This window comes from Barbatula barbatula (genome assembly GCF_947034865.1).
Source record: "Barbatula barbatula genome assembly, chromosome: 22".
NCBI classification, from domain to species: domain Eukaryota; kingdom Metazoa; phylum Chordata; class Actinopteri; order Cypriniformes; family Nemacheilidae; genus Barbatula; species Barbatula barbatula.
The window spans coordinates 10,830,946-10,858,333 of NC_136785.1; the positions used below are offsets into that span (position 1 = coordinate 10,830,946).

At 38.0% G+C, this 27,388-nt stretch overlaps 4 protein-coding genes across 6 annotated transcripts; 2 read left to right on the top strand and 2 right to left on the bottom strand.

The window, feature by feature from the left end:
- Positions 1-1,323: 1,323 nt before the first annotated feature.
- fam53c (family with sequence similarity 53 member C) lies at positions 1,324-10,751 on the bottom strand. Of its 2 annotated transcripts, none has more exons than XM_079486592.1 (5): positions 10,429-10,751; positions 4,508-4,712; positions 4,356-4,413; positions 2,671-3,515; positions 1,324-2,586 (listed from the first exon to the last, which is right to left on the bottom strand). In XM_079486592.1, the coding sequence occupies exons 3-5, from the start codon at positions 4,360-4,362 to the stop codon at positions 2,311-2,313; spliced, it is 1,128 nt and encodes a 375-aa protein (XP_079342718.1). In that variant the 5' UTR covers positions 4,363-4,413; positions 4,508-4,712; positions 10,429-10,751; the 3' UTR covers positions 1,324-2,310. The 2 variants fall into 2 exon arrangements, with proteins under 2 accessions (XP_079342718.1, XP_079342719.1); XM_079486593.1 differs by lacking the exon at positions 10,429-10,751 and adding an exon at positions 5,227-5,325.
- Positions 10,740-13,688, bottom strand: slbp2 (stem-loop binding protein 2). The gene is made up of 8 exons (XM_079486594.1): positions 13,185-13,688; positions 12,965-13,093; positions 12,803-12,883; positions 12,633-12,716; positions 12,308-12,451; positions 12,026-12,193; positions 11,804-11,957; positions 10,740-11,729 (listed from the first exon to the last, which is right to left on the bottom strand). The coding sequence occupies exons 1-8, from the start codon at positions 13,229-13,231 to the stop codon at positions 11,553-11,555; spliced, it is 984 nt and encodes a 327-aa protein (XP_079342720.1). The 5' UTR covers positions 13,232-13,688; the 3' UTR covers positions 10,740-11,552.
- On the top strand, positions 13,307-19,182 carry zmat2 (zinc finger, matrin-type 2). Its single transcript, XM_079486595.1, has 6 exons — positions 13,307-13,709; positions 14,105-14,195; positions 14,386-14,509; positions 16,437-16,510; positions 16,813-16,958; positions 17,126-19,182. The coding sequence occupies exons 1-6, from the start codon at positions 13,692-13,694 to the stop codon at positions 17,267-17,269; spliced, it is 597 nt and encodes a 198-aa protein (XP_079342721.1). The 5' UTR covers positions 13,307-13,691; the 3' UTR covers positions 17,270-19,182.
- A 347-nt stretch (positions 19,183-19,529) lies between these two features.
- Positions 19,530-27,261, top strand: lcp2a (lymphocyte cytosolic protein 2a). 2 transcript variants are annotated; one of them, XM_079485809.1, is made up of 21 exons: positions 19,530-20,035; positions 20,291-20,353; positions 20,745-20,791; positions 21,438-21,509; positions 21,875-21,912; positions 22,005-22,051; positions 23,705-23,882; positions 24,025-24,122; positions 24,229-24,274; positions 24,384-24,422; positions 24,543-24,565; positions 24,907-24,926; positions 25,059-25,187; positions 25,282-25,303; positions 25,396-25,408; positions 25,514-25,604; positions 25,847-25,887; positions 25,991-26,049; positions 26,305-26,379; positions 26,534-26,683; positions 26,787-27,261. In XM_079485809.1, exons 1-21 carry the CDS (start codon positions 19,958-19,960, stop codon positions 26,910-26,912), a joined length of 1,455 nt encoding a protein of 484 aa, XP_079341935.1. In that variant the 5' UTR covers positions 19,530-19,957; the 3' UTR covers positions 26,913-27,261. The 2 variants fall into 2 exon arrangements, with proteins under 2 accessions (XP_079341935.1, XP_079341936.1); XM_079485810.1 differs by having other exon boundaries at positions 23,708-23,882.
- Positions 27,262-27,388: the final 127 nt, after the last annotated feature.

Here is a 27,388-nt window from a genome sequence, read left to right on the forward strand (position 1 = left end):
AACACAGAAGAGGGTGTAGCTTACTGCTTATCGTGCTGTTGATCGTGCGATAAAATGGAGCACACATGTTACAAATGCAGCGTAGGCTACACGTAAATACACACCTTGGCAGCAGTGGTTCTTCTGTTATATATTGATCACATTCAATACAATTATGTGCCATTTGTAAACCTATGTAGTTAAGTTGACACCTATCTCTGAGCCTCTATATCTGTCATGTTTATGCCACGTAAAAATATGATGGTAAACATGATGATGATAAAGACTTGCTAGGTGTGCCAATTTGATGCATTGCTGCCTCCCACTGGACATAACACAAGTTAATAATCACCCAGGATTGGGAGAATACAAAGCCAACATCTTCTTTTAAAAGTGTTAGCCAAAATTAAAATTCTTTCATCACTTACTCATCCTCATGTCATGTCGTCAAACCTGTATGACTTTCTTTCTTCCGCTGAACACAAAAGAAAACATGGCATTTAAAGAACGTTGTTAACTGGCCCCAAGTGCCAACTTGCATTGGTTTTGTGTCCATACAATAGAAGTGAGTGGGGGCCAGAGCTGTTCTGTTATAAAAAAATATCTTCTTTTGTGTTTTCTGCGGGAAAACAAGTCACACAGGTTTAAAATGACGAGTATTAATTTTTGGGTGAACTATCACTTTAACTCAGGGGGAAATTTTAATTCTTAACCCGTCCTATTAAACCATATCAATAATGTTCATATGAAAAAAATATATAAGTAGAACAAATAAGTGCATGTTATCTTTGTTCTGAACCAATTTTTTTAACTACAATAGTTTCATTACTGATATATAAAAGAATGTAATACAGTGTGACTGTGAAACATTCTTTTGTCAAATCCCCTCACAAATGCTTTGTATTTATATTTAAATGTTAGCAATAAACTATTATTTAGTACGCATTACTCGGGACACTGACCTTGCCAAGAAATGTCAGAACCTGAAATGGTCCTATCAGCTTTTTAACACACAAACCACCTTTTATATCAAAATGCGTCATTATTGACATTATTCAATTGTTAAATTTAGTTCACATCAGACCAATGGTGATATTGTTTTTCAGTCTTTTTTTACAAGGAATATAAGAACTTGTATTTTGGTGTAGTAAGATAAACAGAGGTTGGTTTAACTCTTTGCCATCGTATAATCCAAACAACAGCAAATAAAAAGATGAATCTTTCGGAAACTAAATCCCCATAAAACATTGTTTTTAAATGAAAATAGTAAAGAACAGTACAACAGAATGGAAGAGGTCAGATATTATTTCATCACACTAAAAGAAGAAGAAGCTTTCCTCTCAGTCTTTCTATCATTTTGATGCTTTACTGCTAATCCAGTTTGTTTGGGTTCGCAATTCCACTGCCTGTAAAATAATTTCAAATAAACTTTATTTTTACATAAACTGAGTCTGAATTGTTTATCACACATACAATAAAAAAAAATCTCTAAATGACAGAAATAGCCTGTCTCCAACCTTCAAGCTACCATCTTTACACAACTTATTTGAACAAATACTCGCTGTACAATACAGTATAACAATGTGCCTTCAGTATACAGTGGTTGCGTTCATTTTGTTTCGGTCTAAATGTACCAAATACAGTGCATTGATAAATGTATACACATTTCAAATTTAGAGGAATGCATTGTACAGATTAAAAAATAAAGAGACTGCAGAGAGAGAGAGAAAAAAACTGAACAACAGCTACAGTACACAATTCATTTCCTTGAGGAATCTTTTGATTAAGAGGAAGAAAAAAAACAGGCATCTTAAGGCTTATGTTTGAATCAGATGGACCTTCGTCAGGAAGTATAAAGGTCTGCAGAGTAAAATACTGCTATGTCATACTGCCCTTTTTATATTTCGACTGAACAAAACACTGATATTTATAACCATCATCCGCCACGGTCTATTCTTACTATCAAAACGATTCGGGAAAGACGCAAAAAGAAAGAATCAGGAACGTGGAGACGCGTTCGCCTCCAGCTCCAGTGTGTCAGTTTGAGGATGAGTTTAAGAGTTCGTTCGATACACATAAAACTCCATGCTGGTTTCTGCAGTATATTTGCATCCTTCAGAATGTCTCAGCAACTGATTCTGGAATGTACAATGTTGATGGGTCAGCGTCTATGACTGCCTGCATATGATAGTAGTCGGCATTAATGGGCTCCTACGCCTGCGGGCCCCGCTAGGGGTCAGCTGGGTTCCTGAGAGGCCTGCCAGTGTAAAGTAGCAGGTGGTGCGGAGAGGACTGAACGCTGGCGGCGGGGGTTAGGGGGAAATCAAATATTCAGTTCTCCTCAATGAGGGTGATATCCAGTTCAGTACAATCCCTTTCAAAGACGCTTGTTTGTCCCCCGTCACGTTCCTCAGGGTCCTCCTCCTCTCCCTCCTCCTCCTCCTCATCGCTTTCGCTCAACGGCCCGATACTCGTCCTTCCCAGACCTTCAGCTGGTGAACACGAGCCTCTAAAATCGCCAAAGAATGGCTCGAGGCCCATACAGACGTCTCCACCGCAGGCCAGTCTGCCACGCTCCATGTAACTGAGGGGGTCTGTGCTTCGAGTCTGAAAAGAAAAAGAGGAGTGACAATGTTTTAAATTTTTTACAAAAAGAATCAGATTATTTTGGGATAAAAAAAGATGTTTTACCTGCGTCATTTTGGCAAAGTCAAGCACAGGCCGTGCACATGGTCTGTCCGGATCCCTGCGCCGCTTCAGGCCAGGTTTGAGCAACAGCAGGTCGCAGGGCTGAGAATGACACCGTGGAAGTTGAGGAGGAAGAGCGCGGCGCACAGAAGATGGAGTACTGCAGGCAGATGAAGGCGAGGCGGGCACCGCCGTAGGGTGGGATGCGATTTGCGGCAGCACCGGAGGTGGTGGCAGGAACTGCGCGGCAGCCTCACGGATGAGCACGGGAGAGAGGGAGAAGCGGCGTTGAGGGGGCGGTGGCGGATGGAGTGGCGAAGGAGAAGAGGAGCATGAGGATGGGGAAGGGAAGAAGCAGCAACAGGCTCCGCCTCCGGCGCTATCACTCGGGTCCCAAGGGAAATTCCATGGCAATGGAGAATCCGGGGAGAGGGCCAGGCTGAAAAAGGTGGGACTGGAAGAAGAGTGCAGCGAGGAATTGAGAGAGGAGCTGGGGGCACGTAACGGACATGGCCCCCCCGCGCCCCCTCCACTGTGACATCGGCGATTCACTGGTGTCCAGACCTTGGAGGCGCTCGGCCGCCAAGTGTAACGGCAGCGTGAAAGGTCCTCTGGTACCGACAGCGAACGACAGTGGCGTTTGGGGGGTGGCGGGGGGGGAGGGGGTGGCCCGGGAAAAGACAGGTCCGTTACAGAAGTGCTAGGGGCGTGTGGACAGTTCAAGGCATCCCCCTCCGGCAGGTCGCTTTCTGGAGGTCCCAGGGGCACGGGGCCGGGGGGGAAGCTGGAGCTGAGCACCCCCTGCAGGCTGGGCTTTGAAGGAGGGCAGAGCTGCCAGTAACTGCTTTCTGAAAGAACACACACATTTACGGACAGATTAAACGAGACATATGCAAGAAGGGTCAAAAACAAGAAAACTAGAAGTTTGCAATGGCCTAGATAAAGTCCACACTTACACGTGGTGTAACACGTGGCCTGAAATGCACAGTTCACACTTGAAATGTTACAAAACCAAAATAGTTCAGCAACGGGGAAAGGCCAAAATTTCTCCTCAACGTGTGAAACTACAGGAAGCAGATGGTTGCAGGCATAGTTTTCATCCTTAATTCACCGTTGTCAATCTAAACCTGTAGCATTTTTCTTTAGTCTGCAGATCGCTGCAGTCCTTCTGAAACCTTGTTTCTCCATATTTTGTGATTTTTTTGTCACTGGGTTTTGCATATATCTGACAACACAGTATTTATTTATTTATTTAAAAATTACAGTGTTTTTCCATGTACTATAAAACAGCAAATTTGGACATACAAGGTTTTAGAAGGGCAGCAATGATATTTTGAAGAACGTTGGTAACCAAACAACCACTGTCTTCCACTGTGTAGACACAAAACCACTTGAACATTAAACAGAAAAAAGAGTCAAATACAAGTTTTAAACAAGGGTGAATAAATAATAACAGAACTTTCCCTTTAAGTTGACCAACAATCAAAGTAAACCTAGCATCAAGAGGGTTTAAAGACCAAAGTTTTAAAGCCCATAATTTGGAAAAGCATATTCTTTAATATGTCTAAATTGTCAAAATTGCTAACTCTGCATACTAGCTATTCTTCACCAACATAATTTATACGGGTGTGGTCAGAACATCAACAAAGTCTCTTTGTATACATGTCATGCATTGTTTAAATGCTTACCAGGCATCAATCCATCTGTGAGCCGGTTAGTTTCTGGGCTCTGGCGCTGAAGTAGAGACTACAAAACAAAATCAGTCAGATTCATCAAGAAAATCGTCAGTTGAATCCAATCAAAATGTGCCGATACAAAACTCCTTAAAAAAAAACTTTACCAGCTTGTTGTCCAGGGGTTGTTGATGTTGGGACAACGTTGTTGTTTAACATTTAACGAAACCATGGCATGGCAAATTGTAGGAGGAAGGAAAGGTGGGGAAAGTGGCTGATGTGCACTAGATAAAAATGAAGCACTGTCGTGTCCACAAAACATCCAGCGCACGCTGACCACGTCTCACTCAGGAATCATGATGACGTCCTCACCTGGGGGCACATCCCAAATTAAACATGAGGAAATAATATTAGAAAAACAAAATTTCTAAGATATGAAATCATATCTAATGATCTAATCATACATTTTGTTCTGTTTTTTATATTATAAGTTTTTCATTATTATTTTGGTGGGGGTTCTTTGGTTTTCCCTTCCTCCTACATTCTGACTATTTATTGCTGCTGTGGCTATACGAAATGGTCAATTCATATGTGATATGAGCAATAGCCGTTTGCCTTTTCAATTCTGACAATTAAGAGTATATTTAAACGATCAAGCAGCTTTTGATTAGTCATGGTATTTCCTACACTCCAACACTGAAAACTAAAATTAAGACACATAACAAACAACTGTTCGTACAATAGGAGGGTCTCCTGTAAATACATCTGTCAAGACCTAGTTGACTATTGACAGAAATATAAAGAATCTTATATTAAGCAGGTCAACAGTCTTCAAGTATGTCTGATATGCTTTCTGAAAGAATAAAGAAAACATAAAACCATTTACAGCCAACAGTTACATGTGGTCATCTGTAAGGCACTCTCACTGTTCTGTATGTTAAAGTCCCGGTGAACTGGAAGTTGCAGGTTTTTACTTCTGTATTCTGACGCATTTCTGAGTGAAATGGAATTTATAATGAGAAGATTAGTGGGCGTGGCTTTCATCTTTCTCTGCGACTTGATTGGATGTATAAAAACAGCCGTTGCATTTTTAAATGGGACTTGCAGCAGACTGACAGTTTAAGGGAAGGGGTTAAAGGATGCTCCACCCAAGCCGTCTAACATGCGTCATTTAAGTGCATTTTCAGAATTAAGAACTAGTTTTCTGTTAAATAAACCCCCAAATATTGATATCCGAGTTGTCACATAGGTAAACACTAACTTTAACACAACATAATTTCTTTATGGTTTGGTTGACATTTACATAGGGTATCGTTTTGAATTTCTCGATTCTGCTTATCAATTACGATTCTTATCGATTCCCAGTTTCGATTTCACAGTTGAAGTAAAACATTTAGATATCAAACTATGTGGTCGTATAGCCTGCTTATTGACTTGTTTTGCAACCATGTTTTGTTACAAATTGTTTTACCATAGCTAAACATTTGATTCATTTTTCAATTATTCTATATTCATAAGTACATCATTGCTAAACTGTAGTTAATATAATGAAACTATGGCCAATTTGTGCCTACTGTGCTTTGTCACAATTTTATATGCACATTTCTGAAAGTATGCACAAAGGAATGGATGAGAGGAATTCAAATGTTTGTGTTGTACGAGCGTGAGCTGCACAGTTTAACATACTACACACATAACAGATGAGTTGTCTGTCGCTCACTTGCATGCGGATAAGGGATGACCCCTAATAGTCGAAGATTCAATGCTTCGATAGGAGGAGCTTGATTCGACTACCAATCTCACAATTTAATCTTCGCAGAGGTGTTACGCAATGGGGATCATGCCATTTTGGTTATATGGGCAGTGGCATAGCTGACGGGCACGCAATGCACCGCTAAACATATAATTTCTGATGAAAAGAAATGTGACATTTTAAGGGTTGTGTACAGAAACCCCCGGCACATACAGCTGGGAAAATAAGTATTTGACACATCAGCATTTTTATCAGTAAGGGGATTTCTCAGTGGTCTATTGACACAAAATTTCCACCAGATGTAGCCATCAAGCCTTTTTTGCATTCCTCCTTTACATGCTGTAAATAAAGTAACTTTATTGGTACCCCATTAATAAAATGTGAAAGTTTGTTTAAAATCTTTTATGAAAAATAAAAACGAAAAAAAACATGTACATAAGTATTCACAGAATTGTCCTGTAGCCACTCATTTTTTATCTTGGCTGTGTGCTTAGGGTTATTGTCCTGTTGGAAGATGAACCTTCGCCCCGGTCTGAGGCCCAGGGCGCTCTGGAGCAGACCGCCCTGATTGGTGGAGTGCTGCAGAGATGGTTGTTCTTCTGGAAGGTTCTCCTCTCTCCACAGAGACATGCTGGAGCTCTCTCAGTGTGGCCATCGGGTTCTTAGTCACATCGCTGGTCAGGCCCTTCTCCCCGATGGCTCAGTTTGGACAGCAGCCAGCTCTATGAAGAGTCCTAATGGTTCCAAACTTCTTCCATTAACGGATAACGGAGGCCACTGTGCTCATTGGGACCTTGAATGCTGCAGACATTTTTCTGTACCCTTCCCCAGATCTGTGCCTCGATATAATCCTGTCTCAGCGGTCTACAGACAATTCCTTGGACTTCATGGCTGGTGCTCTGACATGCACTGTTAACTGTGAGACCTTATATCGACAGGTGTGTGCCTTTCCAAATAATGTCCAATCAACAGAATTTACAACAGGAGATGTTTCTATAACTTGATTGGAGTCCACAAGGAAGAAGTGGAAACAGGATGCACCTGAGCTCAATTTTGAGTGTCATGGCAAAGGCTGTGAATACTTATGTACATGTGCTTTTTTCGCTTTTTATTTTTAAGATTTCAAACAAACTTCTTTCACGTTGTCATTATGGGGTATTGTTTGTAGATTTTGAGGAAAATAATTAATGGAATCCATTTTGGAAAGGCTGTAACATGACAAAATGTGGAAAAGTGAAGCGCTGTGAATACCTTCATGATGCATTCATTCAGATGCCTAAACACATTATTTAATTGTAATTTTTATTTCATCGTGTAAACGAGGCCCAAGATGTGTTTTGGTCGATCTTTCTATGCAATGGACAAAATGAGTGCACACAATTTACAAATGAACGCGAACGGGCAGATAAACATACAGAGAGAAACAGGTTTTTTTTATGCTCTGACAGCCGTGAGACATGCTGAACACTGTAAGTGTGTGTTAGAAATCTGAAATCATTCTGCTTGCTTGGAACGTTTCGTCATTAAACCAAACTTTCAAGTCTTCAGCCAAAGTTTAAATCCTGACTTGTTGTTTCCCCTCGTTCGTAGGCGGTCTTTGTGGCTGTTTACACGCATTCGACCACAAGAGCGTTTACTTTCCTGTCAGGCTTTCTACTGTCCTATAAAATAGAAAAAGGCTAAAAACTAAATATAACTAAAAACTCAGTTATGAGCAGCAGGCTGTGTAATATGAGTTATTATTTTTTATTATTTCTTTTATTTTTGTTTTAACTTAGATTATGACCATTTGACTACTAGCAGTGTTTGCCAACCATAAACAAAAAGCCTGATTCAGAACAGTCTGTGACGGTGATTAAAAGTTTTGAACAATTTATTATTATTACTATGACTTATATTATTGTCTTGTACCCTGCAATAAACACTTAATCAAGTGCACTGATTTGAAGATGTCTTCAATAAATGTTTAATTCAAGCAATATTCTGTATCAATCCTTATAAATTAATTAGATTTTTTTAGATGAAGGTGGAAATATGAAAATGGGCCAAACATATCGGCCTCATATATCAGCTGTTTTGAAAAAATCGGCGTGAGCATCAGCCAGAGAATACCCCATATTGGTCGACCTCTATATCGCACGCGTGCTACACTGCTCATATTTTCTTAGGCATAGACCAATTTATAAGTCGCACTGGACAGCCCTGCTGAAAAACACTTCAGTATTAGTTGGCCGAGTCCTTTTTTGGCACCAACTCCTCGTCTGCCATGCCGCTGACTTACCGATTTGTTTTCAAATACGTCACACACAGAAATATGCGAGGCAGACACGTGATATATTTTGGAAAATCAGCACAGCCATCTAGCAGAAAATCAATAAGCCGTTCAACTTCACGCGGTGCTTCGCAGACCTCGCAGCACGGCGAGAGTGATTCGAAAGCATACAGAGCTCTCTGCTCTCGCAGTGCTTCAATGTCAAACGCAAATGGGTCTGTGCAGCTCTGAATGATGTCGAACACGCCTCTTGTTTTAGACGACCGACAAGATCATGATCCTCGCGATTCTGTTGAAAAGTGGATTCAGGACACCTTCTAGATCGATTGCGATTTAAGATCATCAGATCGCCCACCCCAAGTGCAAAAAAAGTAACGTACAGCCCTGTCTATGAAGAAGGCATGTAAAGGCATTTTATCAACGATGCACAGCTAACAGCACATGCAGTATGTAAATTTATCTTTGATTAATAAGTCCTTAAAACAAATTGCTGACATCAGGCTTTTACACTAAAACAACCCTACAATTTAAAGTGACTAAATCACATATTTTTCAAGTACCACCAAAACAACAATTAAACATTAAATTAGCTTGTATTTCTTTTAATGTCTGGACTCCATCCTCAGAGGTTAAGTAAAATATAAACAGATGATTCAATATATCGGAAGTAAGTACATTCTCTTACTAGAACCCATTCAATTGATCTTAGAAACACCTTCCTATTTTGGGTTGCTGTTGTCACAGTAATACTGTTTAATTTTGCCTTTCAACGTATTATTAGATTATGTTTGTATTAGCGTAAATGAGGTGTGGTAGGACTTTTCGATCCCCGCTGAAGAACTGTTACCCCACAGGACATGTATGTTCATGGTCTCCCATTACCGCACGCATGAATAGGGACTGCACAGTGACAGGTGTCTGTGAAAGCTGCACAGTCAAGAAACCGGCTGTTCCGCTGGCCTGACTGTGGGAACTCCCTCCAAACACACTTACAAACACATTCTGGCCAGCCAGTGTTCATCTACACACTTAGCATCACAAGCAAATTTTCCTCAGCCTGTGCTTACAGTCATATTCTAACCGCGGTTAAAAAAAAACGTCGTATCACGGATGGTCACGAGTATAATTCGGGTTCGGTTCCGCCGTTGCCTTGGTAACGCGCTGAGCGGTAGAGGCTGATGGAGACGGCGGAGGGGGAGGGGTCGCATAAGCCTGCCTGTCATCTCCATTATAAGCACATTAAGCGTGACATGTAGCACAACACATCCTTCGTCTTTAATTCACATTGTTTGCGGAGACGACAATAATACATTTCGCGATCGCATCGACGCAAAAATAAAAGCATATCGCCTTGAAGGTCGGAGTAGGCCACCGGGTTACATTACCGAAGCGTGTGTGTACGGTTTACATGGGACATTAGCCAAGTTCAGCCATTCAGAGTATCCACACACACATTGAGCGTATATTGATTTTTCTGCACGCCGAAGGCAAGCAAATTAATTGTGACTATAAATAAGTATTGGTCAACGTTGGCGAGCGAATAGCTGTTTTATATCGTTCCTTTTTAACGTTAGAGCTCATTCTGCGTACCGGTAGTATGCTATTCCTGTTATTTCAGAGCCTAAATTAGGGCATCGCTCGCCAAAACACATTCCTCTTAATGAACATTTTCAGTTTCATAAAACGAGATTATTTTACCTGATGATTGTAAATAACAAGTCTGCATGACAAGCCGATCAGGAACAGAACATCCGACCGGGGCTAACGTTACAGCTAACGCGGAGCAGTATACAGGCCCTTTATAGAAATAAAGGTTTATAATGCCCGTTCATCAATTACATCCAAAATATTCCATTCGCCCGTGTGCAAAACCAAACGACCACATATATGCCATGTGCTGCTGATGTTTACACGCGTTTGGGAAATGCATATTCTGACCATGAACGGATTTCTATACAAGATGTTAAGCCATGCACAATGATAAGGGCCGCTAAGAAATTGTACACGTAGAATCCCACATTTAAACGAAGATATGATGATGATTTTCGACGACATTTGCTTACCTTTACTCAAATGAGAGCAGCCGACAAAACCTCAGGCCTGAATGTTGCTCGAAGCCGAGAGATTCAGCCGACTCGGTACAACGCGCTAAAGCAGGTCGGCTTGCTGTCTAATAAACAGCCGTCGCTTCGGCCTCGCGATATATCGCTATTCAATTCCGGACTGTTCTGCTTAACAAAAACATCGCGTTAAAATAACATGTCGGCTCATAAGCGAACGATTTAAAGGATCGTGTAAAATATTGAGGATCGGTCTGCCACTGCACGCTTGGTCGATACAGACTGTCTTCTCAACGTCGCCCACTAGGGAAAATAAGTGCGCCCCTTCTATGGAGGAAATTGTAAATAACATTTAGGGCATAAGCGGGATGTCTCCGGTTTATGTTATGGTTATTTTAAAGCAAATGTGTAAAGACCTCTGAGATTTATTGGACGGAATACAATATTCTTATAAATTAATTCAGGTGTCAAACAAAATAACACTGTGGACTGAGCCGATCCCGAGATTATAAACACTTGGAATCATGGGAATTGTAGTGCACCCTAAAAGGGACTGCTAGAGTTTGTTTGAATTTCTCGCTTGTAGTTCTTTTTATTCTACCAAGGATTGTTGGAATGGCAATTTGTAATGCGAGAAATCAAGCAAATTAAGCGTTAAGCCCATGGCCTTTAAGTGAGCTATATGGATTTCCAATTTTAGAATATCACAATGCAGATTCACATAAGCTAGTCCACATCTTTATTAACTTTGCTTTCAATTCACACAAGAGGTCAACACACAAAAATAAAAAGTCTAAACTTCGTCTGTTTTTAGAAAAACAGTGATGTGAAGAAAACCGGAGAAAGAAAAGTGTCGAGAACCCGCAACAAATCATGATCAGAACATGTGTTTTTAAAAAGAGGAAAGGGAGTGAAGAAATAGCTAGAAACTATGGTGAAAAACAGTGATAACTAGCACGTGCAAGTGCACAATAATAACATTTATATGGAGAGAAAACATTGATGGCACGCTATATAATTAAACAACATTAAACTGACGCTAGTGATCCAAGTGTAGAACATACAACACTGCTGAAAAAAAAGTTGCACATGATTTGTGGAGACCAAACGCTTAATTCGACCAGACACTATGTACATCTCCAGAAAGACTCTTCATGCAGCAAAGGTGCCTGGTTGCAGTTGTGGTCGGCCTCGAGGAGGAATCGCAACCATCCTAGAACGTTCTCCTGCGCTGATAGGTGACTACTAAAGGAATAACCCAAGCCAAGCTGAGAGGTCTGGCTCTGATGACATTGGACATCAAGCTGGACAGAAAACAACAATTTAATTGCCCAAAAATCATACACCTAAAATTGAAGTTAAATTTGAATTTACGGACTTGAGAAGCATTGGAAGATAGCCAAAGACCATCGGTCGATAACTCCATAGGTTGAGAAATTAGGGACGTGTTTGAATCTTGTGTAATTTCCCACCGCGTCTCATTTTCTTCACATTCACACAAGTCCGTATTCATCTTCTCAAGCAAGCTCTGCCTAAAAGAGGGATTAATGATATCATAAAGTTAAACCGTCTTTATCAAAATCTACCTTTGACAACTTACAGTTGATCAACTGGGTCTTGCCCCTCCATGTCTTTTTGGGAGGCAGATGGTGGGTCCCACGCATGAAGTGCTCTACGCCACAGCCTGACTTGCATATCCCAAGATCTACGGCTATATTTGCGGTATTTGTTGGGAGTGGAAGGGTGAATCCCAGGGACTCTTAGACGCCTGAACAGGGAGGCAGGACATTTTATAATTTTGCATTGCAATTCAATGTGAGAAAAAAATTAACGGTCCAACACTATAATAACGATTAATGCAATTGCTTTAAACAACTCTCACTTTGGAACCTGCTGCTCATAGTTCTGGTAGCCACAGGTGTTCTTTCCATACTGAATCTGTTTTTGTCTGCGTTTCAAAACAGCCTCATTGGTCTCAAATTGTGACAGGTCAGCATTTTGAGGACACCACTGCAGCCCTGGTGACCTAGAAAACAAGTTTCTTTTATTGCTTATTCAGCTGACACAAGACCACCAATGAATATGCACGAAAACAATATAAAGCCACATCATGGACCAAATGTCAACGGATACCTTGAATTATTTTATGCTATATCTTTCCAGGAAAGAAGGTTCACCAATTTTTTAAACAAAAAATAATTCCAGACCTCTTAATTCCATCAAGGTCCTCTGTTCCAACAGCAACACTAGCTGAAGATATCTTCAAGATACACCTTTCAAGGATTGAGGACCTTAATAGACAAAACACCAAAGTCATGTTGAACTCATGAGTTACATTGTTTTTAAATACAGGTTTGTGATGCGAATATGATAAGACCTGCGAGGCTTTGGAACAGAAGTCTTTTCTCCATTATGTGAAGTTGACTGTGGCGTTTTAGAGAAACTAGAAGAGGGTATCCTGCAGTTCACACAAACAACTATTAAACGCTTTTCACTTTCTAACAAAGTGTGCTCCAAATGGCCAAAATCTTGACCTTACCTTACAAGACTATCATACACTGAACTGCAGCCTGGCAGAAGCCAAGGTTCTGGGCTACATGGATGCGAGTGTGTTTTAGTCTTTAAGTCTTGTGATATGTCTGTTGACCACAGGTGAAGAGGCAAACCTCTACAACAACAACACAACAGGTCACATATATAACATAACTCAAACATCTTGAAATATTCAACACACTTATTTTCCAGTATGGCATACAGACCGAGACTCTAAGGGGCTTTGACGAAGGCTTTCTATCCGTGTTGTCATGCTGAATTTGGCTACTGCCACACGACGGGCTATGATTGACGAATCTTTTATCAGCGACAGGTGTAAGGGGGCGGTACTGTCCAATTGAGACAGGTAAGGCCACCAATCATCAAAAACGAATTTCTTTTTATATTATTGCACGTGTTTTTATTGTTATTATTTTGTTGTTGTTTTTAGTTAGTCAAATAAATCCTACATTGCACAACAGGTGCATAGGTGGACGCACACACACCATGTGTTCGAACATCATTGAAATCGTAGATAGAAACTGTGCATTTTTAAACAATAAAAAAATAGTTGATTTCATTTAGACGATGTGAATTGAGCTGACATATTTTACTTGTTAGCAAAAACGTCTGCAATAAAACAGTTTTCAGGTCAGCGACAGCACTTTTAAAAGGTATTATCCACGACACTTTTTACGACAGTCTGCAGAACGTTACGGCATCACGGTAGCAAAATGGCGTCGGGCAGTGGGGTAAGTTATTTGCTAACATGTTATGTTTTTTGTTTATAACTGGGATTTGAACTAGTTCGGTTTCTATTTACATCGTTTAATAATAAGATATACACTTAATTAAATTAGTATATGAATAAGCAAAGATCGCTTAAGTTAGGTTGTGAGGATATCTGGTCTTAATCCTATACAATGATAAACGCACCTGTATTTGAAAACATGTAATTTAGTCTCGTTTTCAGACGGGTTTGCTAAACTTTAGACATGATCGTATCTGTTTTATTTATGTTCCATCCTGTGCCTGGTTTGTAGTTTCTGCAGCTTTTATTATTGATGTCTCGTGCGGTATATTTACAGTAATGTTAATGATCATGCGACTCCTGTATATGTTTTTTATATTGTCTTTCTTTTTATAGTCTAAGAATGATTTTCGACGCAAATGGAACAAAGATGAATATGAGCAGCTGGCTCAGAAACGTCTCACGGAAGAGAGAGATAAGAAAGATGGTAAGCAAATGCAATGTTGGAAACCCTTGTTACTTGTTACTTGTATTTGTGAATTATTTCAAGAGAAGAGATCAAAGAACCCCAGCCACTGATACGTTGAAAAACACACCAAAATTGCTGAAATCTACATGTTTTTTTAAGGGAAAATGTTATTTATTTCCATCATGTATTTCTCTGTCCTGTTCTCCAGGCAAGCCTGCTCCCCCTGTCAAACGGGAGCTTCTCCGCCACAGAGATTACAAAGTGGATCTGGAGTCAAAACTGGGAAAAACTATTGTTATCTCAAAGACCACGCCACAGGCGGAGATGGGAGGGTGGGTATCATACTTGATGTATGATGTATTATGTATGTTAACTTAACATCAGCCTGCCCAGGGACTACGGGTGAAATTTAGCTCTTGAGCTAAAACCTGGTACTATGCATCTCTCCCCTTGAGGTTAATGTTTATTGTACGCTGTCCCTGTTTCTCTAAATAAATAAATAAAATAAAAATACTTAAATTAACTGTACACTAAATTAGGGCTGCAACAACGAATCGATAAAATCGATAAAAATCGATTATTAAAAATGTTGGCAACGAATTTCATTATCGATTCGTTGTATCGCGCGACTATAACGCGCGCCACATGTTTGAGTGGCGTGAGCGTGGCGTTTCTGTTGCGTGTCAGCTCTGTGGCGGCTGCGTCGTGTTTTCTGTATCTTCGCACACCAGCACCGTGCCTGACGCGGCGCTGGCGCGCTGCTGCTGCTATAGGTGACATAGAGGGAGGCCGCCGACAGACAAGGGTCTTGTATTCACGACAAGTTTAAACTTTTTTCACATAACCTACACCTTCCAAAATCCGAAAAATGAGTAAGTAGGCTGTCTGTTTATTTAAATAACATTTCCAAATGTTTTGTAGCTTTATTTCCTGATGTTGGACCGTCACTCAGATGACACACTAGACTACGTTGTTATTGTAGTGTGTCATATTTTTTTCCATTTTTAATCACATTGTTAAGAGCATAAAAAACAAAAATAATTCAGTCACCAATACTTTTTGGGGTTTAATACGAACCACAATTCGTATTAAGATGATTCTCAGATATGTTATTAAAGATGTAACGTAATCAATTGATGCACGAGTTTACTTTATGCAATATGTGTTTAAGATGGACATAAATTAATATTCCCATTCAATGCAATGTATCTTTTCATTGGATAGCCTAAGCATTTTCTTGGAGGAAGATTTTATGGAAAAAGGTAGTTAATTGGAGTATTCATTTGCAACATTTTAGTAATAATATCTCATACTTAATAGGAATATTAATGTATAATTTATTTCAATATTCACTTTTTGTTTCTCCAAAAATGCATTATAAACATGATTTAAGTCCTGATGTTTTCTACAGTGGACATGTAAACCCCGTAACGTGTAGATGTTGGTTTAATGAAATTCAATTTGAAAATACGTTCAAATAAATGATGATTAGCTTTCAAACATCAAAATGGCATTCATTAATATGTATTCGTGTACAAAATTACATATAAACATCTTTTCCTATTCTATTTTGCCTGGAAACGCTTCCAACATGCTTGCGTGTCTCGTGAAAAATAGGCGTCGATTCAATTCCTAGCATGCACGCGTTTTCCGTGCGGCTCGTCTCACGCAGGCAGTGTGCAAGCTCTAACCTGTTAACATGGGAGCCGATTTAAAAACGGTCACTCCAGGCTTCTGAGACGCTCACGCCACGCATCTAGTGTGTCACAGGACTAAAAAAAGTTGATCGCGCAGCATAGCGGAGAAAAAATAAATTAAAAAAGCAGAGCGGAGGTAGAGGAAAGACCATCAGAGAGACCCGAAAAAATTCCAGAAAAAAACAGCAAACCATGAGAGGCTTCTTGATGGGAAATGCATCATGTAAACCACAGCCAGCTGTAATAATGATATAATAAGTAATAATAAAGCTTTTGAAATATGTTTTGCAATGTCAGTTCTATTTTTCAATAAAGGGTTGAAAATGAATGCTTTTAAAAATTTGTATCCGATTCATCGATTAATCGAACAAATAATCGACAGATTCATCGATTATTAAAATAATCGTTAGTTGCAGCTCTACACTAAATATGTGTTTCTATTAATAATGCATCTCTGCTGTGTCCATATGTATTTTGCTATTATCTAGAAGATTGTCTTACTGTATTTGTGTTGTTTTAATATTGTCAGAATTATTAATTTGGCTTTTATTTTATATTTTAGGTATTACTGCAATGTCTGTGATTGTGTAGTAAAAGATTCCATAAACTTCTTAGATCATATCAATGGCAAAAAGCGTAAGTATTGAAGTTCTTTAGGGAAGTTTCCAAACACTATGGTTAAGCATATAATCTATTTAATACATTTGAGACATTTTTTGACTTGTGACTGCACAAATACACAAGCTTATATGGAAAACTATATTAAATATTAAAAAGTATTAATGTCAGTCTAAAGCAATTAATTGTTACAGCAGCCCCTGCACCTGCAAATATTTTAGCTATGGTGTTATTTATGCTACTACTATTGCTTGTATTATAAACGTTTGACACATTTGATGTCTTGAGTATGGTTTTACTGCAGGGGTCCTTTTTTACAGATCAGAGAAACTTGGGCATGTCCATGCGTGTTGAGCGCTCCTCATTGGACCAAGTTAAAAAACGTTTTGAAGTGAACAAGAAAAAGATGGAGGAGAAGCAGAAGGAGTATGATTTCGAAGAACGAATGAAGGAGTTGAGAGAGGAGGTCAGTGTTACTTTACAATAATATACACCTGTGTCTTGAAATGAAATCTATTTAATTCTACGTAATAATTATAAATAATTTTGTGTGTTGTCTTGTCTAAACAAAACAAAAATCCAAATTGATATGAAAAAACCTGTTGCCCTGATGGTTTTCATTCTGTTGTTAAGGAGGAGAAAGCAAAAGCCTACAGAAAAGAGAAGCAAAAGGAAAAGAAAAGGAAGGCAGAAGAAGATCTGGGCCTTGAAGATGAGGATGAAATGGCTGCCGTGATGGGTTTCTCAGGGTTTGGTCCCTCCAAGAAAGGCCATTGACGTGTTTCTTTTGTAGCTGTAAGCTCACTAAGGCCTTCATAATTCAACATCCCTGGCACTGACTCTGTGTCAGAGAACTTTCATTATTCCTTTACTGGACCACACAGTGTCTGATTCAGCACATGGTGAAACCTCCTGGTTAACTCTTTTATGGCAGTTGATCTTGAAATTTCAGCTCAGTAGCAGCACTCAGTCAGTCCAAATTAAACTCCTTGAGAAGATTGTTGTTGTTGTAAATAATGTTAATGTCCTGAGTTCCATGTGAAGTAGTAACCCTCCATTAGCAGAATAATGCGACTTGAGGAAAGGTTAAGGCAATATGAGCTTTTTAGAAAACAGGACTCCATACCTCTATTTCCCGATGTCTTTTAATATCTGGAGGAGGCAGTAGAATGGACGGGCATAACTGTTTATGTATCTTGTTTTTTTTTTTCTTTTAATAATGGGACCGATACATTTTGGGGTTATTTTACATTAAAACATTCTGTAACAACTTTGAAAAATCTTTCTTATTGTATTGTACTCTCAATACAACACAGACAGTGGGATTGATAAAGATTCAGTGTACAGTTTTCCATGACTTGTCTACAATGTAGATGGAAAATTAGAATTTTCCTTTTATTTTAATATCACCTAAATTCATTTTAGTTTATTATAAACTTGAGCTAAAGTCTAATACGTTTTTTTAGATTTTTTTGTAGAATCAACATTTCAACAAACATCTTACTTCAATGAATAAAGACTAAATTAAATTATAAACCTCTGAAGGTAAAGCTGTATGAAAGGTTAAACATAATGGTAGCAGATCGATGAAGTAAAAACTAGAAAAAACAGAAATTCGCAGTAGGCTTTGGATTAAACCTCGTGAAGTTAGTTTTGTCATTATAATGTCAAATATAAGACATACATCAATTATTATATTGGTAGAAAATATATCATGGTTCACAATGTTAACTAAGAACACCGTTGCTGTTGTTTATATGGTTCCTTAGATCACCACGTGATGGTGCTATTGCGTCTCAAAGTTATGGCTGTTGTTTACATATTCAACTAGATGTGTAAAAAGAGCCATCACCAAACAAATACAATAAAACTAGTTTACAGATGTCTGAACTAAAGAAAGTATTTGTAAAAGTCTTGAATTGAATCATTCAGTGGTGGCTATTGACTACTTACCGAAGTAATAAAAAACTCCTCACCTGCCTCCTCAACTAACTAGAAAGGCACAAATCGTTTACCCTATCGATCACATCTAGGAAAGAAACATTCCTGTTGTTGACGCTTGATGTTATAACTCTTATGAAGTGACATTAATTTAAATCAAGGCGGCTGATTTTGCATTGAAACATATTTTTATACACCCACTCCACCATCTTTCGCTTCACCACCTTTCGTAAGCAGGCCAGGAAATGGAAAATCAATATGTGACGGCCCACACAAAGAACCACAAGACCCTTCTGCAGTGATGCAGGGGTACAGTGTGGCTTTTTTTATGACACAAACTATGCGATATGATAAGCATATCTGAACAACGGTTGGGTGAATCAATGCAACTTTAGAGCAAATCAAAGTGTATTTTCAGTGAAAATGGCAGATATTTAAATTAGTCAACCCCCACAAGACAAAAGAGTAATTTGAATGCCTAAAACGGAAAGTTTCCAGTTGTGGGTGGCAAATGTCAGAGAATGAGACACTTAGGTTTGGGACTATTGGGTCACACAAACTGACTTTTTGATGTGAAAATGGAATAAAGATAACAATTGGATTTTAAGTGAATGTGTAACAATATGTCTTGCATGCAGATTAACATATGTGCTATACTTATCAAATGTTTCTATTCCAAAAGCTTTTTTTTAAGTTAAAAGGTACATTTCAATAATTTTACCCATAAAATAAATTTTTATATAATATGTAAAGCCGCATGTTATCATTGAGTCATGTTCTGCATGTGAAGAGTTCATTTACAAAAACATTTTTTCGTGCATTACAAGTAATATCAATCAAACTGCAGTTCAGTAATGAATAAATAGAGCTATAAAACAAAATAAAAACATGATTTCTAAATGTTTTTGGAAGTTACACAAGTGCCACTGTTACTTACACTAGGCCGATAACATCTCATGGCTGTGATATTTAGGTCTATATATTCACATCAAACGTATATTTAGATGCATGACCATCATCAACCAGCAGGGAGTGTGAATGAGTTATCAAATATTAACTTTTCTTTCATACAGGGGCTGTACTTCCCCTATTTGTCACCCTAAACATTTACAGGAAGTCAATAGAGAAGTGGATGTCATTCTTTCTTTTCATACTGAACGCAAAACCTGGGTGTTGGTTTCATTTAAAACTTTTTAAAAATGTTAACATTTCGGGTAACTTTCTTCGCTTGTTGCCTAAATTTGAAGTGCTTTTGAATAATCTGTTTTTGTTGGTTTATATTTTTTATTTATTTAGAATTTGTTTATCTCTGTAGCCTGTTTTTAATTTAACATCAATATTTTTAGTGCATTTTTCATTAGAATCTTTTTAAACTAAAGATCAGATTTTCAGTTCAGAAGGAGATTTCTCAGGGGACGTGGTGTCTAGCACAGCGTGACCTTGTTGTGAGAGGCGACAGTTCTTTGGTTGCTTGACGATATCTGGAACTTTATACTCATCATTAAAACAAGTCCATTTGAAAACATGAGTTGTGACAGTATTCCATCCAAATCGGAAGTCATGGGCTGGGATTCACATCGTCTAGCAGACTTTCTGAAGAAAGTAAGTTGCTTTCACTGTGCATCAGATTGTTTATAATTTATCGAAAATGTTCTGTTGCTGTTTAGTGTCATGTAAAACACTCTTAACTAAATTCTCAGTAAATAACAGCGTTTAATGACATGCCTTAATCTAATCCAGTTTATATGGATAAAAACAAAACTGAATGATTTGTTATTATATTCTTGAATGTCATACAAGTATAATTTTTTATGTTAACTAATCATTTGTATGTTTCATCTTTATTATTTTCATCAGAGAAATCTAACTGGATGTGATAAGGTCATAACACAATATAACATAGATGGACACAGGTTTCTGGTATGTATCCATATACAACACTTGTTGTCATAAACTGAGATTTATCACATCAAAATCATAATTTTATAAAATTAGTTTATCAACACATTTCCAGTCTTGGAAATGTGTTACTTCTGTCATGGGTTGAGGAATAAATCAGATGGCTTAAGTCTGATTCATTATATTTCTCATAATTCAAGAATTTAGGAAGTGCTGTTATTAGAAACTAAAACTACCAAGAAATGTTTGATCTTATTTCAACTTTGATCAGAAGTAAACTAAAAATATGAATTAAACTCTCTCAAACACACACACACACACACACCTATTGAGATTAAATGATGACACAGTTAGTGTCTGTGTAATTTTATTTTAGTTTAAATTAAAGATTTCCTCTCACTTATTTTTGTAGACTATGTCCGAAAATGACCTTCAAAAGTTTCCTAAGCTTCATGCACCGTAAGTACTACTTTGTTTATTTTGTGTATCGGTCACTACTTTTTGTCCTCATCGGTAGAGTTATATAAAATATAATTTAAAAACATGGACAAAAGTAAACAGTGTTAAATTCATATTTTGCTTTAGATGTAGAAAATGAATTATACCGTATTTAAATACAAATTTTTGCTGGCTTTTATTTTCCTACAAATTTAAAGTGTAGAAGGCAGGTTGAAACATGCAGAAACACCCCAAATGACACAGTAACATTAGGAGGAAATACTGCACAGGAAAGATAAACCCAGAGAAGCAGATGTGGCAGGAACTATTGTGTTGATGATGCATACGTTGTTTTGTAGGGCATGGCTGAAAGCCCCTCAAACCTAAATGATTACTGAAAATTGTATTGATCTACCCCCTTTAAAAATATTTGAGATGAGATTATTGTAATGTCTAAAGTCAGTCTTGCTAGTTTATTTGAGATATGATTGACACAAAGAAAAGGGACTGAAATGATGGTTCCGTTACCACATCCTGCCTCAGCTGAACTCTCAGGTCGTACATAAAGCATCAATGACACACTGCAGCAAAACTGTTCACATAGATCAACATAAATGTATATACCAACTAATAACATGATGCATTTTAAATGATTGTTCAATTATAGGATAATCTACAAGATTTGTCAAGAAATCAACAAAGAGAAGAAAAGATTCTTTTCACCAATTCCAACAATAAAGTAAGTAGACAGTGAATATTGTGATATGCCATGAAAGTTGGCCAAAGGTATTTGGATGCAACTTCTTTAACCGATTTAAATCTTGAAAAACAGTAAGATGAGTACAGAGCAATTTTCTCCAAAAGGGTTTGATGGGGTTCAGATCCAAGATTCACCCTATGGCCTCCATTTGTGCAAAACGGAACTGAATCAGGGCCTTCCCCAAATTTAGCAAGAAAAGTTGCAACCAAACATGTATTTATAACTATACAAATAGTAAGCCATTAAAAAGGGGTGGTCCTATACTTTTGGCCATGCAGTATACTTACTGTCAATATATAACTAATTATTTACTATACTATATACATTGTATCTTGATGTTGTAGTAGGCAACAACCAGTTCTCAACTTCTCACAACCACCAGGTACAGATTATTTAAAGTATTTAAATTATTTAATATTAGAATTATATACTTTGTTAATATTAGAATTATACTTGTCTTTTCCCCCTCTTTAGTTGGCAATGCACACAACGAGAATCAAGCATGGGATTCTGAAGAGTTTGTAAGTCATCTCTAATATAAGCTTTATCTTATTACACAGCGCTCTGTAATGCATGATTCTGATTGGCCAGTTGGGAAATTCCATGGTCAGTTCATTCTCAATTCAACCTGGAAATAAACTAAGGAACGGTGCTCTTTTAATATTTGCAGATACTTGTAATGTTTTAATGCTACTAAACAGTGGATGAAGTACACAAACCATGTACTTGAGTAAAAGTAGAGATACCCAAGGTAAAATATTATTATTAAGTGCTGCCTTTAAACTTTTACTTGAGTAAAAGTACAAAAGTATTTGCCTGCAAATGTACTCAAGTATCCAAGTACTATGATTCGTTTTTATGGCTATAATGTCCTATTATCATTTTTGTCACAAGACTCTTGCTAAACTCAGTCTACGTGAAGACTCTAATGTCACTCTTGGCACACCAATCTATTAATACAATTACATGAATTAGTCAGACAGACACTGATGTCTATTAAAATAAAAGAATAACAGTACTCGAGAGCAGGCAGTTTCGGTTTAGAAATTTATTTGTAACACTAATCCAAGTTTTTATTTAAACTTAAACTTGCAATGGAACAAAAGGATCGTAAAAACAAATCTAAGTAATTTACTAATCTAGGTGGATTCACTGAACCATATTACAGCACATTCTCACTAAGTAATCAGACATTTCTCCAACTTTAATTCTTGAAATCAGACTGTTGGTTATGTAAGTAGCCCATGTTCATTCCTGATAAATGAGACAGGTGTATTCCTCCTCTCTCATTCTTTTAAGGCACTTAAAAATGAAAGACTCTCAACAATGTGTTGTGGCAAGTTAGATTCTGTAGTTTCTTCCATGATTTAACTTATAAAGACATTGGCGGTCAAAATGTTATGCTGTTGCAGACAGTTGCACTGAATCTGATGTGATGTTGAATCGTATGTTCGCGCTAGGTAGATAACGTTACCAAGGCGACAACGGGGCAAAACAGGTTCAAAACAAAGCGCGCGATATACTGTGATTGGAGGCTCGTTTTACCAGTTTAGTTTTGACTGACTCATAAATAAAAAGGAACGACTGATTTTTAAAATGTAGTAGAGTAAAAGTAAGATATTTGACTTTGAAATGTACTGAAATGTAGTGGAGTTACTACTTAAGAACTACTTAAGTACATAGTAAGGAATTACATTTACTTTGTTACTGTCCACCACTGCTACTAAATCATTAACATCAATGCTTCTAAATCCAGACGTCACTTCCGGGTTGAACTGTCACTTTTTCAGGTGCAGATAATATTACACAAAGTCATATAAATATGACCTTTTAATAACATAAATGAGATTATATTCACAAAGGATTAAATCAAATAGCGTGTTGGTTTCGTTTGAATTTACGTGTCTTGCCTTAAAACCAAAACGAAATGTTTTTTCTCGTGGAAGCTTACAAATAATACATTATTTCAAATCAGCATTATGTTCAATTATAACAAGAATGTTTATGCACACCCATCTGGTTTTTACAGCGAAATAAACCCATTCGACGTGATACAAGACCCTCTGCTTCACCTCTGGCTTTATTCTGCGATAACAACATGATCCATTATGTAATTAATAACTGTTTTCAAGTGTTCAATATCAAATCTGATTGGCTGTGTTGTTTGTTTTGAGGAGAGTGAGGACGATTACGAGGATCCCAATTCAAATGGTGAAGGTGAAGCCAGTGGTGGAGATTATGAGTCCCCTGAAGAGGCATCAGACAGTGAATATGAGCCCCCACCGAGTGAACCCTCGGATAACAGCCCCAATATTCTTCCTGCTAAAGCCATAGGAAACAGTGATTATATTGGTAAGAAGATCAATGCGGTATTCTGTCCTTTACTGTGTTGCCATAGCAAAATACAGTCCAGGGTTTTTCCTATCCAGTCCATTTATTGACCTATCTTGTAAACATTTTCTAAAGTAGATGTATTGCATTCCTGTTTTACCAGATAACAATCGTAATCGTGCGGCTGTCAGGATGCATCCACCTGTGCCTCCAGAGCGCCCGGGACCTGGCCCCGCTTTACCTCCTGTGGAGCGACCAATTGTGAGTTATCAACATTTTCAAACAGTATGTGTCGCTCTGTATCTCTACAGAGACTTTAGAGATTTTTAGTTGGCTATGACATAAGCTCCAATTATGTATTTGGTAGGTCGGACTACATGCAAGAGAGGAGCGGTCACCAAAAAGGCCCCCTGGTACGTGAGTGTTTGTGTTCACAGCAAAAGACAAACAGTTTGTTGTGTTGTTCAGTTCGTTAATATACCTTGCTTCATATATCTTTTCTTTTGTTTCTTGCTCTTTTAGCACCTTCAGTGGACCGCAGTACTAAACCAGGAGCTAGAGGTACGTTGTTCCGTTTATGTCCCAATCATTTTTTATTTCGCTTTATTTGTTGTACCATTTCAAGTTCATGATTCATTTAATACTCAACTTGTGTTTTTAAACTGTTATGTGTGTTCATAGGTGGCAGTAGTTCTCTGGAGAGGGTGCGTTTGGTTTCTTCTACCTCAATACATTTGTTGCTGACGATGAGATTTAGCAGTTTTTCAAATTGTTGTCACTTTTCCATGTTTTCTAAGAACTTACCTAAAAAGCACAACAAAATGAGAAAATAGCACTTCGGTTGATTATTGTGTAAACATCTGTGCAAAGTGCTTAAGTCATTTAATGCACCTGTTTGCTTGTCATACAATTTTCTAAAACTGTATCTTTTCATGGTAGGGTTGCGTTGTGTTTCCTAAAACAATGTTATGTCGGTTTTTATTGACCTGGAGAAAATGTTTCCGTAATATGTTGATGTTGTTTTTTTAATACTTTTTTCTTGCAGGCAGCCCAACCATTAAGAAAGTAAGTAATATTTCTCTCTCTGGCCTTTTTTAATCTGAAATCCAAAATTCTTTATGCAAAATATATCTCTAAATCTGAAAGATGTTATATTCTATAGACTTAAGACCTGACGATGATCTAATATTGTTTTAGAAGCGCTGTTCCTCACAGACCTGCAATGGAGATACCAGGAGAACCGATGAGAATTCCCAAACCTTCACTCCCTCCATCCGGAGTGCGAAGGAGCGCTTCATCCATCACACCGGGATACTCTCAAGACAGGTCTGAGTCATTGAATTTGAAAAATCTGACGCATGGCACAGCGCATTGATTGAGCATGCAGTAATGCAGAATTATGTATTGTTTTTCCCGACAGACAACTTGACTACAGAACTGAGGTAATCACAATAAGCTAATGTAATTGTATGTCATGATGTAGCCAAATGTTGTAACATTATTGTTCATTTTACTTTTTTTCTCTTTTCAATAGTTTCATGACGACAGTAAGTATTTTTCTTGATCATATTTTTGGATAAAATTATTCAACATATACAGTAGGCTACACCCACAAAAATCTCATGTTTATACCCTGTGATTTATTTACACAGCTGCCAGGCAAACCTCCAACACATTTCCAATGCACTCCAGAAATCCATCACCAAGGCCGCCAGGAACACACGGACAGTCTTTTCAAAGAGGGCATGTATTTAGATATCTTATAAAAACATGGACTGTTAAGACTATTTTTGCTCTTCCCTGTAAGTCGCTTTTGCGAAAACTTTCTGTTTAGTCTAAACATGGTACAACACAGTACAAATGTTCATATTTCACCTTTCTATTGCTTCAAATATTTTATTTAAAATATTTACTTATATATCTGAACGATTTTAGTTAAGGTGCACGTAGTCTCATGTTTCTATATTTCTCTCATCTTTAAACAGTGGTAGTCCCAGTCGATCGCTACCAGCAAAACTACAAGAGGGTGAGAATCAATTGCCTGTGCTAAATGTACAACTTTGAACATGTTCTTATATGTATTTATTCAATAATAATTAAACAAATGTTGTTTGTTTTTCTAATGAAAGCAATGAGTGCTCACCGGAACAGTGCAAGAGTAGTCGCACCACCGCCGCAGTCTGACACGGTGTGTTGAAATACTTGCGCAGAACTAAATGCACCAACACACGTAAACCAGCAGATGGCGCCGTTGTAGTGCCTTTGCTTTACCGTGGTACTAAAAATTACACTAGAGCCGGTGACTGTAGCGTAAAAGAGCTTTTATGAATTCTTTATTAGGTCTCATATCAGGACAAATGTATCAAATAATAATAATTGGCATGTTTAATGTGATTTTAAATTAAAACCCTTATGCTTTCACATTGTGAATTTCTCTACGTAGGATATGGATCCGTCTTGGTACGTGGGACAGATCACTCGCGTCGATGCAGAGAGATGTCTGAGAAGAGTGAACACGGTGAGATCATTGTGACATCAGATAAATCTCCTCTGCCTATGGCAAATAAAAATCTGCATTCATATTTTCAAATGCACATTTGAAAACAAACGATCATTTACCAGAAAATACACAACAAATATCCGACATCCTATTGACGTTTGCCTCCTGTTAGGATGGGACTTTCCTGGTGCGAGACAGCTCGAATCGTTCCTCTAACCAGCCCTACACGCTCGTGGTACTCTACCAGGATAAAGTGTACAACATTCAGATCCGCAGAAACCCGAATGGCTTTATACTTGGCACCCGTATAAACCCCACAGAGGTAGCACCTCTGTTATATTGGATCAAAAATAATGCAGCTGTATTATTATATTAAAGTGATTACACCAAAAAGTACTAAATTAAGTCATTCTTTTCACTTGCAGGCTTTTGAGAGGGTCAGCGACATTATCAATCAACACAGACAGATGCCACTCCTTCTTATTGATGCTAAAAACAGAGAATCAAGTCAACAGAAGCAATGCGCTCTGATGTATCCCGCTGGACGTTAAATATTAACCCAGGGATATTGTTTTCATCCCAACGCCGGACTGCAGCAAATTATATCTACATAAATAGCCCTAGATCTTATGGATGTTTTTTCAATGGCAGAAAATGATGGCGAAAACAGTAACTACTTTTTTACGTGTTCCTGCAATGTTAATATTATAAACAAACATGTGTAAATCGAGCTCTGATCTGTTTGACGTTTTTTTTTTCTTTTCCTTTGATTGTTTTCTTTTTTTCTGTTAAAAGTGACAGTTTTGCTATGATATCACGAAGGTGCAAGTCTTTAATGTATATTTACAAGGAAATAAAGATCGGGGTGTTGTTTATAATTCACAAACCCACTATTTAGGATTCCTGTGTCTGTTCCGTTAACATGCTCTCTTAATAAATACGAAGATTACATTGCACAACTGTCAGCAATGGCAACGCACAGCCCATTAAATCTCTCTGTTTACCCGCGCGTGCGAGGATTTGCAGT

Bases quoted from the DNA above. Each gene is read 5' to 3' on its own strand.
- fam53c (XM_079486592.1), bottom strand. The intron at 2,587-2,670 runs GTAAAACATCTT...TTTTCTTTTCAG, and splicing joins ACTTTGCCAAAATGACGCAG to ACTCGAAGCACAGACCCCCT.
- slbp2 (XM_079486594.1), bottom strand. From the start codon at position 13,231: ATGACAACACGGATAGAAAGCCTTCGTCAAAGCCCCTTAGAGTCTCG. The intron at 13,094-13,184 runs GTCTGTATGCCA...TTGTTGTTGTAG, and splicing joins CAAAGCCCCTTAGAGTCTCG to AGGTTTGCCTCTTCACCTGT. The intron at 12,884-12,964 runs GTAAGGTCAAGA...TGTGAACTGCAG, and splicing joins GTGTATGATAGTCTTGTAAG to GATACCCTCTTCTAGTTTCT.
- zmat2 (XM_079486595.1), top strand. The intron at 14,196-14,385 runs GTAAGCAAATGC...CCTGTTCTCCAG, and splicing joins AGAGAGAGATAAGAAAGATG to GCAAGCCTGCTCCCCCTGTC. The intron at 16,511-16,812 runs GTAAGTATTGAA...CCTTTTTTACAG, and splicing joins TCATATCAATGGCAAAAAGC to ATCAGAGAAACTTGGGCATG.
- lcp2a (XM_079485809.1), top strand. From the start codon at position 19,958: ATGAGTTGTGACAGTATTCCATCCAAATCGGAAGTCATGGGCTGGGAT. The intron at 20,036-20,290 runs GTAAGTTGCTTT...TATTTTCATCAG, and splicing joins TAGCAGACTTTCTGAAGAAA to AGAAATCTAACTGGATGTGA. The intron at 24,927-25,058 runs GTAAGTAATATT...ATATTGTTTTAG, and splicing joins GCAGCCCAACCATTAAGAAA to AAGCGCTGTTCCTCACAGAC.